Source organism: Bos mutus, chromosome 23 (assembly GCF_027580195.1).
Source record: "Bos mutus isolate GX-2022 chromosome 23, NWIPB_WYAK_1.1, whole genome shotgun sequence".
Lineage (NCBI taxonomy): Eukaryota > Metazoa > Chordata > Mammalia > Artiodactyla > Bovidae > Bos > Bos mutus.
The window spans coordinates 46,147,896-46,166,008 of NC_091639.1; the positions used below are offsets into that span (position 1 = coordinate 46,147,896).

Here is an 18,113-nt window from a genome sequence, read left to right on the forward strand (position 1 = left end):
TTAGCAGCAGCAGCAGCAGTGAAGAAGCAGACCTAGAGAACAGACTTACGGACACAGGGGGTTTGGGGAAAGGAGAGAGTGGGACGAATGGAGAGAGTGGCATGGAAAGGTATACACTATCACATGTAAACAGAGCGCCAGTGGGAATTTGCCGCATGACTCAAGAACTCAACTTGGGGCTCTGTGACAACTTCGAGGAATAGGCCGAGTGGGAGGTGAAAGAGAGGCTTCAGAGGGAGGGGACATGTGCATACCTATGGCTGATTCATGCTGATGTATGGCAGAAACCAACAGAATATTGTAAAGCAACTATCCTTCAATTGAAAATAAATAATTTTTTTAAAAGTGGCTACTAAAATCAGTCATGCAAATTCTTTACGAAGTGGTTGAGAAAACGGTTCAGTACATCATGAATAAACCCCAGTGCAATATCTCTATTTTTGAAGTTTTTCTGAAGGTGGTCTCAAAATTCTTTTGGAAAAGAGCAAAATAAGAAAAAAATCAGCTTTAAAAATAAAAAAATAAGGAAGGTCTAATCAGTCTAATGTGCTAGGCACAGCCCCTGGGCAGTCCAGGCAGCGATTTCCTCATTTTGTTCTACATTATTTGATAAATTCATCCTGTTCTATAGAATGGAGGTGATGATGGTAAGATCGGCTACTATACAATCTCATGGAGAAGAAACATGTCACCCAAGTTCTGGCTTCAACATCCCAGAGGGCATGTTTGAAAAAGCAGTTCATACTATGAGTATCAAGGGACTCTCGGTAAAGTGAGGGATCTCTGCTGAGAGCTCTTGAGTAGCCTGGACTCTAAGTGGCTGTCACCTGTGCAGTGCAAGTTGCTCAGTCATGTCCGATTCTCTGCAACTGACCCCATGGACTATACAGTCTATGGAATTCTCCAGGCCAGAATACTGGAGTGGGTAACCTTTCCCTTGTCCAGGGGATCTTCCCAACCCAGGGATGGAATTCAGGTCTCCCACATTGCAGGCGGATTCTTTACCAGCTGATCCCAAGGGAAGCCCAAGAACACCGGAATGGGTAGCCTATCCCTTCTCCAGTGGATCTTTCCAACCCAAGAATTGAACCAGGGTCTCCTGCCTTGCAGGTGGATTCTTTACCAACTGAGCTATCAGGGAAGCCCCACCTGTGTAGCAAACACCTTTCCCGAGAAGTTGTCAGATGAGCCTTCTGAAGACTACTCCATGACAGACAAGCAAACAGTCACAGGACAGCTGCTTGGTACGTGTGTGCATGGAGAAAAGGCTTGGCAGGAGAGGTTTATACATAACAAAATGATTCTTGGCAACCATCCTCAGAGCCCACTCATTCAGGAGATACTTAATGTGACTTCAAGGTAACTACCGCTTATTTATAACATGGCTCTCAGGGCCATATTTCATTCCTGGCTAGAATGAATGAAAACATATTCCCCAGGACAGTGAAGTGGACGCTATGAAGTTGCAGAAGAATGCTGCAAATATTCTGAGTAATTTAGTTTGAACAATTTGAAGATTTGGCTACAAAGTTTTGAAATCCTCTTTCTCCATACAAATCTTGTATTTGTTTTGAGAACTGAAAGATTATGCCAAAAAGGAAAATTAACTCAATTTTAAAATTTTCCATTCAGTAACGATTCTTTTCGACCTATTTGATGTTATGCTGAAAAACAGCTACTCAAATCTCACCTCAGAGTAGAAGAGATCCATGAAATATATTTTTTTGAAATATTTTATCTTAAAAATCATTCTGTGGCTAGGCATGAGGATTTCTGCCAAATATAACCTTTCTACTAAAATTAATTATACATAGTTTATAAGTCTTTCTCCCACTGAACAATTTAGATAGAATGCCACAAAGTTTCCATTTTGTGCACTAAAGTGTCCTCTAAAGCTCTTCTAAACAAATACTTAAAAGATCCTTTCCAATGCCAATACATTTAAAGAGTAAACAATAAGACCAATAAGCACGTTACTTGAAACGATGATGTAATATACCGAGTTAAACTTTATACACGTGCACACACTCGATGACTTGGAATAGTAGTAGTAGTAGTTTCGGAGTACATCTTATACAGATCTAGGAGAGTAACTAAGGTTCACAAGATCATAAGTAATAAGAATTCTAGACTTTCTTCCAACAGTCTTGAATCTTCTCACTCAAACCCTCACAAAATTTTAAGCTAATCAACATTTCTGTGACTGCAGAAACGAGGGCTTCATGATGCCTTTTTATATGTCTAAAATAGGATTTATTTGTAGATAGAAAAATACTCTCTCATTTGCTCATGTAAACTTATAGGAGCAGAGAACTTCAAAAGATTTCTATGTACAAAAGGTTAAAAGAAAAGGGGGACAACTGGTCTTTAAACTTCAGCAGTTTTTCGCTTTTCACAGAATTTCATGACAACGTTGCCACATTTGTTACAGCGTCTATTTTCTCCAAGCTCAACAGCCTTGTCTGTGTGAGGCTGCTTCCACATATTTCTTCTGCTTACATTCAGATGGCTCCCACCACTATGAAGTATAAAACTTAGTCAAATTAGGGTACATGAAAGCAGTTCGACCTGATCAACTGGAAGGACTTGAACGCTCACTTCCCTGATGCTTTGAGAAGAGGGTCTTACTGCACACTCGGCGTGCACTGCATGTACTGGTATGGCGTAGAGCGTGCACGCTCACTTGTGTCCAACTCTTTGTGACCTCATTCACGGACTGCAGCCCGCCAGGCTCCTCAGTCCATGGAATTTTCCAGGCAGGAATACTGGAGCAGGTTGCAATTTCTTACTTCCGGGGTCTTCCTGACCCAAGGACTGCACCTGAGTCTCTTGTGTCTCCTGCCCTGGCAGGCAGATTCTCTGTCACTGAGCCACCACTCCTGTGCTAAGAGCTGTGATGGTGTCACGTGACATGCACAGGGTGTCTGCCCGTATGAGTCTTCCCGCCACAGACCAGGACAGCTGGGTGGGGCTCAGAGGTGAGCAGACTGTGCAAACCGGACCCTGCACGGTGGACACTTCCCCACCTCAGAAGGCGTCTGAACCAGAAGCCCCCTGACAGCTGTGGTTCCTTCCCCGGGACCCCCGCGTCCGCCCGGGGCCTGAGCTCACCCGGTGCTCCTCCTGCTGCTGCCTCAGGGTCTCGTACTCCAGGGCAGGGGCGGGCAGCTGAGCAATGGCCTTCTGCGTATCCGTCAGCCACGGCCAGAGCTCCTCGTACGTCTCCCAGAACTGGCTCACCAGGGACTGGGCCCGCTCCAGCTGCAGGTACCTCTCCGAGTTTACCTGGCAGATGGCGTCATAGTTCTTCAGCACCGTGTCCAGTTTTTTCTAGAAAATCAGATGACAAAATGTGTTTATCCAGTCAGGCAAACCAAGGGACACATATATACACTCCAGAGTGCTTGATCAGCACTATTCACCTGGAACAGAGTAAGCACTCAATGAATAAATGCATGGTAAATGACTGATCAACAGCGGCTAGTTAGTGCCTATGTAGAGAAGCTCATCTTAAAAGAAAGGCCTTGCTATGTTGTTGCATAAGGCAGGAAGTCCCTCCTTTTCAAGGCTGAAAATGCTATATGCAAATGCTATGCTTTTACTACAATAAAAAAAATTTCACGTATAAAATAGCAAAAATGTGTTAAAAGTTTTAAAAGTACACCAACTGGAGATTACGGTAAAAACGAGTATATGTTCCTATACTCATGAATTTCTATGCAGTCATCAAAAATCAGGGGGCTTGATAACATGGAGGACTTCTCAAAAAATATTAGGTAACAAACCACCCCCCAAATAAATAAAAAGTCTCAAGTTGTTCTAAGAGACTGAGCTTCCCAAACACAATTTCTTCCAGGTCTTCTATGTGAGAGAAGGGTCTGGCAACACGGACGGCAAGTCCACGCTCAGTCGCTCAGTCACGTCTGACTCTTGTGACCCCATGGGCTGTAGCCTGCCAGGCTTCGCTGTCCATGGGATGTTCCAGACAAAAATACTGGAGTGGGTTGCTGTTTCCTCCTCCAGGGGATCTATCTGACCCAAGGGTCAAACCCAAGTCTCCTGCATTGGCAGGTGGATTCTTTAACACTGAGCTACCTGCCAAGTCCAACACGGACACTACTTTCTGTTAAAATACAAGGACTGTCTTTCAAGAATGAAATTCTAAAAGGGACTCCTAGTCAGGAAAATTAATTACATAGACTGAGAAGCAAAGTAGAATATTATGCTGTACACTGATTTGATCGGGTGGTCACAGTGATCTTGTTTATGGTATAAATTCATTATAATCCAATAGCAAAAGACAGAGCACAACCATAACCTAATAAACCACAGAATAACACAGAGATTCTTTCATGATCATCTATATTTTTCACATAAGATTTTTTGCAAAAATAATAAAGATTATATTAAAACCAAGTGCCACTGTGGAGTATTTAAATAAAAGCAATGCACCATCTTTTCAATGGGATCTTAGGCATAGACATTTGTATAACAAATATGTTTTTCTGCCATGGGCTATTTTCCTATGAGAAGCATTAATTTCTTTATGCTGCTCAGAGGTCTGAATATGAATTGAACTAAACATTTTTATTTGAGGCTGCTTTCCCACCAATGTAAAGATCATTAAAACTACATAAACCGAATACTTCCTTAATGACTCCACTCCTTTTTTTCTATATGGATTACTGTAACTTTATACAGAATGGGTTTAAGCTAGAGAGAACTACGTATTTCAGGTTTTGTTTCGACTCCAGAGGACCCAATGTTCCTGAAACCTATAAACAACAGTTGACGTATAGAATAACAATTTACTCTGATAATAGCAATGATAATACAGCAAACATTAATTGGATGCTTAATGGGTCCCAGTTACTCAAGGATTCAAACATTAATAGCTTTTCTGTCTATTAAAAAAGATTATCCCCAAAGTGATTCCCTTAAGGAGTATTCTTTTCACTGTTATTCTGTAAGCTTGAAAAATGTTTTATTTAAAACTAATGATTTAGCTGTTTAAACAGCAGCTGTGGATAAAGGAAAAGAGCTTTTCTCCGAGTGAAAGCCCCACACACACTGTCTGCTTACGGGTCTCACACTAGTCACATGGACGAGATTGTACCTTCATAGGCTGCTTTTCCTCTTCGCTGCACGTGCTCATGATTTTATGTCCAGATTTAACAAGCTCATCAATAATGTCCTTGTGTCGCAAAATCTCCATGGTGAACGTCTGTATTTACCAAAATACAGATTTTTTTTTTTAAAGAGAGCATATGATTAAAACAAAAACAATAAGGCAAAGCAGTTAAAATGACTAAGTCACACTCAATCATGCAAGTGCATCTCCTCGGAGCACGCTGACAAACCACACAGATGTGACTGGAAACCTGTGTCTTCACCTTTTGAACCTGCAGCTGAGCGGAGGTCTGGTCTTGCTCAAGCCTGATGTCACCCAGAGACGTCAATTTCTTCTCTGTTTCATTAATCCAGGCTAACTCAGCATCGGCCGCTTGGTCAAACTAAACAAAAGATAAATAATCAGGTCAGCAAGTTCCTGTAACTGGTGCCAGAGAAATATCTATCTACATGTCTTTCAAATATCCTTATCACATAAATGGAAAATCTGGGCCTGTCTCCTCATGGCAACCGGAAATGATCCATGAGAGTGACTCATGTTATAAAGAGAAAGGAGAAGTTTCCACAGAGAAATTAAACACAACCTCTTAAAATGTGCTGAATCCATAACATGGTAATGATGTGAGGATCGCTCACACTGCTGCCTTCTCCCTGGTGGTGATATAAAGATTTTCTATACAATACTATATAAATTAAGCAGCTATAAGAGTGGTTAGACACCATCTTTACATCACTTCATCCTTCACTGTATCACTTTAATGTGATATGCAGGTAACATTCTGCTATCAAAGTCCGCAATTCCTAGCAAAAAGAATGACGTAGTCCCATTTATTTACTGCTTGTGGAAAATATCTTTCCATGTATGCAGAGTGTACCCCAAATGTCTCATGCATCATGTTTTGCCTCTCATTTAATAACAGCAGAATACATTTTCAAAAGCCTTCTTAAATATTTTAAGAGATTTTTCTTTTCCTGATCACAAGAATAATTTGTGGTCTAAATCTGCAAAGTACAGAAAAATACATAGAAGAAAATTAAAAGCTGAAGTTAATACTATCGTTATTTCAGTGAATTTTCTTTCAGAAGTTAAAACTTAGAAAGTGCTGAGATAATACCGTATAAACGGTCTCATTCTTTTTCATTTATGGTGAACCTTTCCCATGTCAAAAGTGTGATTTTTAAAATACCATAATTGTATCCCAGCATCCTTGGATATTTTCACTTAGGTTCTCTGCATTTGTCTGATGTTACACAAACAATGCAGTAATGGATATGCTTGTAAATAAATGTAAATAAATTTCCGTTGGCATCTCTAAGTAGTCCCTTAGAGTTGATTCCTAGAAGATGACTTCTAAATCAAAGAGTATGAACACTTTCTATACTTTGTACCAGACACACCCCATGCCTTCCAGTTATCATGAACAAATACAGCAGGCAAGCAGTACCAGTCAACACAGTGCCGACTATAAATGGTAATTAACAACACCTCGGCAGAAAGAGTGAGAGAGAGAGATTGTGATTTTCAAGTCCGGTACTGCCAGAACCTCCAATTTTTCAAGTGTCAGTAGCTCAGTGGTGTCCGACTCTTTGTAACCCCATGGACTGCAGCCAGGTTCCCCTGTCCATGGAATTCTCCAGGTCAGAGTACTGGAGTGGGTTGCCATTTCCTTCTCCAGAGGATCTTCCCAGGGATTGAACCCAGGTCTCCTGCATTGCAGGCAGATTCTTTACCATCTGAGCCACCAGGGAAGCCCCTAATTTTTCAAGAGCACCTGGAAACCCAGTTTGGGGTCGGGGGATAGTAAGTGGAGGCGGGTGAGGGTGGAGGTAAGACACTAAACTGGAAGATAACTCATGCTCTTAAGACACAAGGCAACACTCTGCAGACTCACAGGAGGGTGGAGAAGACATGCTTTTCACCCAAGGACTGATGCATCTCAGAGCCCGGGCATCATACAGAACACACACCAGGAGGATCCGGGAGACAGGAAAGCAGAACTGCTACGAGTCTTGGACCCCAGGAACACCACAGAGGCCAGTCCCCTGGTTTTCTTTTGCTCCCACACCCTGGACGGGATGCTGGAGAAACTGCCCCCCAGAAGCACCCAGAGGCCAGACAAGGCCCCCAGGAAAGCCTCTCTCTAGTCAAAGGTACAGGAAAGGGGAAGCCTTGCAAGACAGAAAGCGTCTAGACAATAAGCATTCTGCTCCAACCAAACACCAGAGAACAAAGCCCTGGGCTCCTTACGGCCTCCTGCCAACAAGGGCTGAACGGGGAGCCCAGAGGTCTACCCCCTGGGCTGGGCCCAGAACCCCTGCTGGGGTGACGTCAGCCCAGCAGGGGGCAGGTCCTCTCACTTCCCAGGCGAGCACAGGCCTCTGCCCCTGGGTCAGTGGGGAGTGCTGGGCAGTCCCATGGGGAGCCTGGACTTGCAGCCCTGGAGGCTCAGGCAGGCTCTCCTCCTCTCCTCAGGGGTGTCAGGGGAGGCCTGTCACAGTCAGGATCTGCACAGCACTCAGTGGGGAGGTGGCCCCTTGCCCACGGTGCCAGGGAGCTCCCAGCCCCACCAAGCAATGAGGGGTGCCCCCAGCTTAGGGGTCATGCAAGTTCCCTGGGGTGCACGGACTTCTCCTTCCTCTGGGCGGCACCCCCACCGTCTCCGCCAGAGTGGTGCTGGGGATTGCCCACCAAAGGAGAAGGCCGATCTGAGGCCCCAAGACACAGGGCACCAAGAACCGAAAGGAATCAAGACGGAACTGAAGATCACGAGCAGGGGCTGGTCCCCAGATGACCTCAGAAGCATCTGACAGACCTTAGAGCGGCTGTGATAGACACACTAGGAGCGATCTCACAGGCAGTGGAAATGAGGGGAAAATCAGAAGGCCTCGGCAACAAAAGGTAAAATCCGTAAAAGACACAGAATACACCGAGAAGAACCAAATGGAGATTTTAGAACTTAAAATATAACAACTACAGTAAAAGCTCAGAGGATGAGACCAAGGAACACAATAGAGGAAAGAGTCATCAAAATGGAAGACAGAATGACAGAAGTTACCCAACCCGAATGACAGAGAATAGACTGGAGAAAACTAACAGAGCCCAGGGCCTGAGGAAGGAACCGTAATAAAAGATCTAAAATTCAAGTCACTGTGGAGAGGAGATGGGGGATACCTTGTGGCTGAAAGGTACGCAAACATTCTTAAAGCAATAAAATTGTAGAAATGGAGGCCAGATTTTGGCTAGGATTGAGGGGGAGGCAGAGACAGGAGGGGCAAATACAGCTGTAATGGGGTGGCATGAGGGTCTCCGTGATGGCCATGTCCTGCGTCCTGATGGAAACGTTCTGCGTCCACTTCCTGCTTATGACACTGGACCGTAATTTTGCAAGATGGTCTCCCATGGGGAAACTGAAGAAACATTACAAGGGGGACTCTGCATTACATTTTACAACTGCACGTGAATCTACAATGATCTTAAAACAAGTTCATTAAAAAAACAAAAAAACCTCTCTGTGGGTAGCCTCTCACTGGCAAGTCCTGTGCGCATCTTCTCTTTTCGATCTATGCTCCCAAGTTGTCCTGGATGTACTGATTCCTGTTCCCACAAGCAGAGTCTGGCCTTCCCCTCATCAACATAGGGCATATAATTACCCGCCAGTATAAGCTGATGCAAATAAGATAGTACCGAATGAGTCACTGTGATGGCTCCAATCTCACAAATAGAGAGTCACCATTAGATAGGTAAAAAAGCCTTATTATTACTGAATTGTTATTTATCAAGATTTTTTTCTACCTATCATGTACCCATTTGTTTTCACCTTTGCCAGGTCATGAATGAGTAAATAAATACTGAAGCTATTTGAAAGTTAATTTCTCTTAGTCAACAAGTTTAGATAGAAAAAAAATTAGATAATCATTAAAATATGGGACCAAACCAGAAAATACATTTGCTCACTGGAATAAAAGCTATGACAAACCTAGTCAGTGTATTAAAAATCTGAGACATTACTTTGCTGACAAAGGTCCATATAGTCAAAGCTATGGTTTTTCCAGTGGTCATGTACAGATGTGACAGCTGGACCATAAAGAAGGCTGAGTGCTGAAGAATTAATGCTTTATAATTGTGGTGCTGGAGAAGACTCTTCAGAGTCGTTGGTCTACAAGGAGATCAAACCAGTCAATCCCAAAGGAAACTGGTCCTGAATATTCATCGGAAGGACTGATGCTGAAGCTCCAGTACTTTGGCCATTTGATGTGAAGAGCCAACTCATTGGCAAAGACCCTGATGCTGGGAAAGAATGAAGGCAGGAGAAGGGGAGGACAGAGGATGAGATAGTTGGATGGCATCACCGACTGAATGGTCATGAGTTTGAGCAAGCTCCAGGAGATGGAAGGACAGAGAAGCCTGGTGTGCTACAGTCCACGGGGTCGCAGAGTCAGACATGATTTAGCGACCAAACAACAGCAATATTTTTTTACATTTACCTTTAAATATTGACAGCATAAGGATATGAAAGGGAAGATATGGTTTAACAGACCTTTACTTAACAATCTCTAGAAATGTTGCCTGAACAAAATCTGAATCTAAACTAACATCTAACCGAAAAGGATGCAAAGTCAGGCTGCTCTGAGACTCCTCTGGCGTATGGGCAGCAGTCGCACCATCACGTGAGAAGCTGAGACACGTGGCCCACGGGTGCCCTGCCAAGTGTCACACGTCTGACGGGATCACTGACAGGCCAAGCAGTTCCAGACAGAAATACACAGAACTTGAGTGCTCAGAGTGGGTGAGCTCCCCCACAAGGGCAATTACAGGAAGTTCGCCACAGCCACCTTCAAGGTGTAAACTTTCAAAGGTGCAAATGCGCTCTGGTTCCAACTAGGAACCAGGACCTGCTCCATCAACGTGAGGCATGAGAGAAACTGCAGCTTGCCCCCCGTCTCCTGCGGGGACGATCCTTCAGCTCCACCATCTCCCGCCTCCTCTCCCTCCTCTAGGGAGTGACGCTTCTTGCCTCTTCACTTGACCAGCCCCTGTATGCCAGCTACTGTACTGTGCTACTGTACTGTGCTGGAGAAGGAAACGGCAACCCACTCCAGTACTCTCGCCTGGAGAATCCCATGGGCAGAGGTGCCTGGCAGGCTACAGTCCATGGGATGGCAAGAGTCAGACACGACTTAGTGACCAAACCACCACCACCATCACCACCACTATACTTTTCAAAGCACTGTACTGTAAGATCAAAAACGTTTTCTTATTGTGTGTTTTTTAGGTATTATTTATGTGAAAAGTATTATAAACCTATTACAGTACTACACTGCCAATTGGGTACGTAGGCTAACTTTGTTGGATTTACGAACAAATTGGGACTGAAGAAAGAGCTCTTGGAATGGAACTCGTTTGCATGTGGGTTGTCGGTATGCAGGGGACTTACTGTACTTCTGAGATGACTCTGCACATTTATATACTCAAACAGAAGCCTTTCTCCTTTTTAAGTTTCCCATAACATCATGCGTTGTTTTTTGAAGCCACCCTGTGATCTGCACGTAGTGCTGTTGGTTAAGTGTTCTGCTCACTAATTCATCACTTTTGCTGCTGTGGGGACAAGCCAGAACGATGCGGACTCCAGAAGGAATCTTGATAAGACATCTGAAAAATGCTATCTGAATTCATCTGGTTCAATAATTGTTACGACATGACTTAGTTTCGACTGGAACTACTCATTAGCAATTGTAGATCAATGTGAAGAGGAAAAAAAAGTTTCATCAACTAACTCAGCAGCTTCAGATGTGGAAAAAGAAATCATCACGAGGCAGGCGGAAGAGTCCGGATCACTGGCTTTGAAACGGCACACGATGGAACTCCTGGGCACAGCTCTACTGTGTGCGGTGCGCTCGGCACATAACTGAGAAAAACAGTTCAGGCCTTTCCACCTGAGTGCCAGTGCTGCAAAATAAATAATTCTTCTACTAGTCCTTGAAAAAATAAAGTGAGGCCCCAACGCTTTTGCTTGTGTTCAGGCTATTTTTAGTATTTATATGACGGTCCTAATAAAGAAAGTCAGACTGTTAGTGTTAATATTAGTTTAATACTAAGTCTCCCTTTCCTAAGGGGAAAAAAAAAAGCATCCAATGTAAAACAGTCTGATGATACCCAAGTTGCCAAAATGGAAAGCTGAAACTCAAACACTGTTTCTTTAACCAAGGCAAATATTTGCTCTGCTAAAAGAAAACAAGACTTCAAGCAGAAATTTCCCTTCTGTCTTTTGAATTTTTTTAATTAGGTTAGAAAATATTTATTATCCAACAACAAAAGGGATGGCCGCAGGGTCTACATGAAGCAATTTACAGTCAAGCAAGGCATTTTATTTAGATCTGGGACTCTTTCAAATAACTACTTAATGTGAGAATTCCTTAGCAGACCATAAGTGTGGCTTATTTTACTTGTTGAATAACATGGACAGAAAGCTCCCTACACCAAATTTTAATAAATTTGCTTACTGCCCATGTAAGTAGCAAAAAAAAAAAAAAGACTTCAAATGAATTGTAGAGAATGTCAGCATCCTTAACTGCATTCTGGCAAACAGTCTAATAGACATCATCTGTGGAGTCCAACCATCAACCCCAACTACACTAATTCCTAGTTGAACTAGTATTTTAGAAACTTCCTACAAGTTGGTAAAAGACATTTTAATTGGTTAACCTCTAAATGTTCCTGAAAAACACTCTGTAAAACAGTAACGACCAACATTCTACTGAACACACTGTTCTAAGTGCTTGAACATTCAAGACTCCCTTCTTGTATCCTGACAGCAACTAAATCCAGTGGGTACCACCACTAATCTCATTTGCAGCTGAGCAAGCCAAGGCAGAGAGAGACTGACCGACTCACCAGAGGTTACCCGACTTGTAACTTCGGGTCTGAGATTCGCACGACTGTGGTCTGACCCGAGTCCGCATCGCAGTCGCCCTGGTACGCCCCTGTGCCTGTGGACGGCCTGGGCTTAAGAACTCACATTATTCATGGGATTTCACCAGAATCGGTTCAAATACCACAACAGTCATTAAGCGGTGAGTTTTTGCTTACTATTTAAGTGTCTCTCCCATCTCTGACAAATTGTTTTTGGATTTCTCCAGAAAGTTTCACTTGAGCGGAAGCAGAGGTTTAAGAAAGACTTAAGTGGTAAGCAGACCTTAACCTTCAGGACACCCTCTTACTCCGAGAGGGTCTTGGCGCTTTCTTTCCATTAGCATTTCCTCCCATTCTCCTTCCCATTACTCATAGCCCAGCCCATATTTTCCTACCCCAACACCTGGAAGGTCTAAAGAAATCTCCCTTCCGTGGGGGAGGCTTCCCTCTAGTTCTTTAAAAGAAATTAACAGGTGTTATTTTTCTCCCAGGCAGATCCCTAATGACCCAGTGAGCTGTTTATTTTAATTGTACCCATACGCCTTTATACTGGGGGGCTTATGACGGCCCAATAAAACAAGCCAGGCAATCAGAACTGCCAGAGAGTGCCTGGGATACCCAGACCCTGCGAGATACACACCTCAGCACCTTCTGATAACTGTACATTTATAAGCGGCTAGTGAAGTGAAGTGAACACAAACATCCCGGGTTTAAATAATCACAGTGAGCTGAACTCAGGCGGTAAAGTCTACATCTCTGAAGCAAAAGTGCATTTCCCCATTTCCAAGTGGCTCATTTAATTCAATGAGCAGAAAGAGAAAGAAAGCAACAAAGATACGTTGCGTTGTGTGGGTTTAACATGCTGAAATACCTACAGTTTCTAACTCAGAGATAATGGCAGGCCTTGGTGAGGAGGCAGTTGTTTTGCTTTTATATAAAGATCATTATTACTACTTAAGAAGCTGCCTTATTCTACTCAGATTTTTCCTAAAACTTATGAATGGGCCCAACTAAAAAATCCTTTTCAGAATATTGATGATTGTAAATCTGTTGAGTCAGATTCAGGGCCTTATTAACCAGTCGCAACAAACGGACACCATGCTCATTGCATTCACCCGTAATTGAGGCTGTTCTATTACTTCCAAAATAATAATAAACGTCACTCAAATTTATGTAAGGCTCTTGGCACTATGTTCTCAAAACTCAATGACAGATCTTTTCAAAACTGCTATGTAATATAACAGAATTAACATGAAAAATCTAACCATGTAACATCAGAAATATTTTGAGTATACTGGGTGGATACGAAGTACGTGCTAATGAGAAGGTATCTGGACACTCTTCCCACTTCTCTTTAGACCTCAGCCCTTTGCCACATTTCCCTGGCGTCTTCCACGTAGATGAATATAACCTGAGATGGTGACCTGACCATTCACAACTTCCCTAAAGCTGCGGAATTCCAAAGTGTAGCTTATAACAGTATCAAGGAGGCAGGCCTATATATAAACAATTTTAATGTCAAAAGACTAAAACATCTTATGAGAAATCTGCCTGGAAAACAGCCCCTTCAGTTATTTTCAGTCTAGCTGAACTTAGGTTATTTGGGGACACAGCATTAAATTTATAAATATAAAATTTACCAAGTCATTTTCAAGGCCCATACCCTCACGCTGTCACTCATGGGTGGGATATGTCGGGGGAGGGACCCAGGAGGGAGTAGCTGTTAATAAAACAAGCTGTATGTGACTAAAGTTGTACAGAGAAAGACAGATGCGGCCATATCATGTCCATGGCTCAGATGGAGAAGAAACAAGAGTGGGAGATGATTTGTTTATACAACATAAAATAGCATTTACAAAACATGTGGCTCACGTCCAAGTGCAATTTTTTTCTTTTTCCACCATTCCTTTTGTATTTCATGGATGTACTAACACTGCATAAACAGAAAACAAGCATTTTAGTATCAAACTGTATTCTGGTCCTAATTCCAAACATTTACAATTGAGCAAGGTTATAAAATAATTTCAATGACATATTAAGCCTTTTCTAAACCTGGAAATCATGAGTTCAGAAGCCATTCTTTTGAATGCAAAAGTAAATCTGTCAAACCAGAAAGACAGGCATGGATGTCTTCTTAAACTTGTCTGGAGTGAGAGATTTCTTGATCCTTTCAGCGTGGATGCCCATGGCTCACAGACCTTTTTGGAAATATCCTCATATTTCTACTTTGTAGCAGTAATAGTGCCTACCTTCAGATTATGGAGGGAGGTTAGAAAAAAATGGATCACCATTTAAGACTTTTCCTTTCTACCTGATCTATAAAGAGGCACCAGAGTGGAGTAGAATGAGATCTGAACCAAGTCCTGATTACAACTCTACTACATACCAGAGGCAGGACCCCTCTGGTGGGAGGGAGGTCACCTCACCACACACCAGCTCTAAACAGTGCATCTCAGCCTTACTGGAAAGGTATTTCTCTTCTAATTTCTCTCTCTTTTTTTAATTGGCTTAAGTGCATTTTTAAGGCTGAGCGCCAAATTCGAATTGTGCTGCTGGAGAAGACTCTTGAGAGTCCCTTGGACAGCAAGGATATCAAACCAGTCAACCCTTAAGGAAATCAACCCTGAATATTCATTGGAAGGACTGATGCTGAAGCTGAAGCTCCAATACTTTGGCCACATGATGTGAAGAGCTGACTCACTGGAAAGAGACCCTGATGGCTGGGAAAAATTGAAAACAAAAGGAGAAGGGGGCAAAAGAGGGTGAGATGGTTGCATGGCATCACTGACTCAATAGACACGAATCTGAGAAAACTCATAGATAGTGAAGGACAGGGAAGCATGGCATGCTGCAGTCCATGGGGTCACAGAGAGCTGGACACGACTTAGCAACTGAACAACAACAAAAAAAGTGCATTTTATTGGAGGTATTTCACTGGACAGATGTGTAGGCATTTCAAAGGAATGCACATATACATATGGAATAAATACACATGAACAACCAGGAGATATTAACAGACCAATGGCACTGATATTAGCTACAATCTAGTGGCAGTGAGGTGCTTTATCCAAAAGCTCTCCCTCTCTCTCATAAGCAAGGCTTGAAGGATTTCAGACCACAGTGTGTGCATGGTCTTGCTTCCATGAGTTTTTCCTGCATTCTTTCTCAAAGTCTTGAAACTTTCAATAAGGAATGACTTTATCCGGTAAAAAACCCATTAATTGTTATTTTCCTACAGGATATATGTTTTGGATCTAGAAAACACAGACCAACTTGTGGAAAATATCTGCAAAAACCTTGACCAGAACTAGACTCCAGTTTAACGACCTTGGCACCCAGCAGAGCTTACAAACCAACAAGGCGCTCAGCCTGTCACCGGTGCTTTAGAGCAGCTCTTTGCCCCTTTCCTGTTTGCCCATTTATATTTCCCTCTATCTTTAAAAGAACCCAGGGAGACGAATGAGATCACTAAGCAATTCAAACTGACTCCTGACTTATGCCCTCCTGAACGCACATCATGCCTTGCCTAACCTGCTGGTTCTTTTCCTAGATTAGAAGGAGTAAGAATGATGAAGCAACCAGTTAAAAATGACTAGCCCTCTATCCCACGAGCCCCCTAAGCAATCCTGCCAGAGATCACAGCAAGATAACGTGTGAAGACAGAGCCAGCCACCTGCACTCAATGCAGATGGAGGCAGAAGCACCCTCCTGCCTCCATGATTCAGAGATTCGCCCCGCTTTTTTCCTTTAAAAACCGTCCTGGCTGAGCAGAATCTTTGGAATTGGTCTCTGGACACGACTCTCCCTTTCCCCCAGACAGCCCACTCTTACAGTTAAGCACCTTTCCTCTCTCCTGACATTTGCCTCTCGAATTACTGGCTTATGAGAGGCAAGCAGCCAAACCTTAGTTTGGTTACGCCCTCATTACCGTCGTCCTTCACTGAGCCAACCACGATCAGCTTCTCGAGAGAGCCCTATTCCCCAGAGGACAGAATATTTGTCTTGCTATTTAGAGAAGTCTTCAGTGCCAACTCGGAAAGGTCGGCAGAAATTCTGGCGAAAAAAATAATCCGACTCTTTTCAAATAGTTGAATAGCCTTGCAAGTAAACATGCTTATTTCCCTATGATAATGAGGCATACAAATTCCTCCCAAGTTTGAAAACAGAGCCATGCAAATGCATTCCTCAGGCACGAAGGTCTCCCTCGCAAAAAATCACCTCAGGCGGGCCTTTTGCTAATACTGTATTCAGGCGGCCCTGGTGATTCTAGAGCACGGCACTCAAATGAGGGGCGAGCGGCCACGCTTTAGAACTAGACAAACTGCACTTTTACAGCAACCTGAGAGAACCGATTTTGGATGCTCCTGCACAATCTGCTTGGTTAGTGTGTCTTGCTTTTGGCCTGGATGAGTAAGGCTGAGTCACCCACCTTCCTGAGCCCCACTCTGCAGTACACAGCAAAACCGCACTAACCCCATCAGAGAAAGCCTGCAACAAAGGGCTGATGACTTAATGTAAATATCCAGAGATCTCAATACAAGTTAATCCAAACATGTCTCACAAGCTTCTGGATCCAAGACCCCCCTGGTTGCCCAGAGTCTTCTGACCCAGCTGTGGCTAAGGGGTGGGGCCTATGAAACTCTCTGGAACCAGAGGCTCTGTGTGAGTTGCAGACAGGTCAGAAACGATCATTTTTTCCCCTTTCAGTCATCTCCAGAAAGAAAAAAAACAAACACGACATCACCAATACAGCAGTTTCCTTTTCAGAAAGAACTCAGCCTTTCTTTGCCATGTATGTCAAGGAATGTTAATAGTGACTTACATGATAACTCAAAAATATAAGAATAATAATAATAATTACGCGCACACAGATTTGACCTAGCCAGGACCTGAAATCAACATGAACAGCCTGCACATGTGGAGACAAAAGGCCTTCTGTGCGGGGAGCGGGGGAGCGGGGCTGCTCCTTCCACTGGCCGACGGGGGGACCAGGCCGGAGACCAGAGGGCAGACGGCTGCCCGCGATGCACAGCTGGGCCCCACCTGGCGCGCACACACCTGCACGAGCCCGCTGACCCTCTCGGCCCCTCCTGTGGCTCTGAAAGAGTGAGCAGTGGGTGGGAAGGCCCCTGGGAGGAGAGGTTCCGGGAGGTGCATGCCCACCTACCTGCTGGGCCCGCAGGAGCGCCGCGTCGATGGCCTCTACCCGCTGTGCCACGGCGTCGCTCACCAGGCGGAAGCGGTCGTTGTCCTCAGCCACCGTCCGCTCCAGGCCTTCCCTCGCCCTCCAGGGAACCAGCTCCAGCAGGGCGGTGCTCACCTCATTCAGCGAGTCCAGCAGGGCTTTGTGGCTCTTGGCTTCCTTCTTCAGCTCCTGGGGACGCAAGCCGAGAGACACAGGCCTGGGGGACACGCCACAGCTAAATGAGCTTCCCCTTCAACTGCCCTCGGGGCCAGAGCCCTTCACAGACAACAGGCCGCATGGGCCCCCTTGGCCGCAGTTACGTTCTGTATACCACAGGTATTTCACACAAGGGAAACCATTCCCTAAGAAGCTCAAAAGGACAACCCCCTTCTCAATATGGCACAATTTGAACTTTGAAACGTAACATCAATGTTTAAAAATTGGGAACCCAAACCCAGCAAGTTAATATGGATTATTCTTTGCTGGCTGGCAACCTCAAAGTAATCGGGAACCAGAACAGATAACTGACGAGAACCTCCTATGCAGCTCAGCGAGCTCCACTCAGTGCTCTGCGGGACCTGAAAGGGAAGGAAATCCAAAAAAACGGCAGATACATGCATGCGTACGGCTGCCTCGCTGTGTTATACAACAGAAATGAACACAATACTGCGAAGCAACCATACTCTAATAAAAATTAATATAAAAAAATAATCAGGTACCAGAAAACTAAAGAGGAAAGTCTGGACCAGAATCGAGTGACCCTCAAAAGGAGGACACACTGGCTTTAAATCATCCCTGTTGAATCATCACAGGCTCAGTGAACCTAGCCTCCCTAACTCCCTGAACCCACGTGTGGTCATACTTCAGGGATGATGAAAACGGAGGCTG

General features: G+C 44.0%; 1 protein-coding gene across 21 annotated transcripts in view; it reads right to left on the reverse strand.

Moving 5' to 3' along the window:
• DST (dystonin) overlaps window positions 1-18,113 on the reverse strand; it is a 516,386-nt gene that overhangs the window by 54,746 nt on the left and 443,527 nt on the right. For all 21 annotated transcript variants that reach the window (XM_070361385.1, XM_070361379.1, XM_070361397.1 and 18 more), the window contains 4 exons: window positions 17,208-17,414; window positions 5,394-5,513; window positions 5,117-5,224; window positions 3,112-3,330 (listed from right to left, as the gene is read on the reverse strand). In XM_070361385.1, the coding sequence (XP_070217486.1) occupies window positions 3,112-3,330; window positions 5,117-5,224; window positions 5,394-5,513; window positions 17,208-17,414 (654 nt within the window). The remainder of the gene's footprint in view (window positions 1-3,111; window positions 3,331-5,116; window positions 5,225-5,393; window positions 5,514-17,207; window positions 17,415-18,113) is intronic.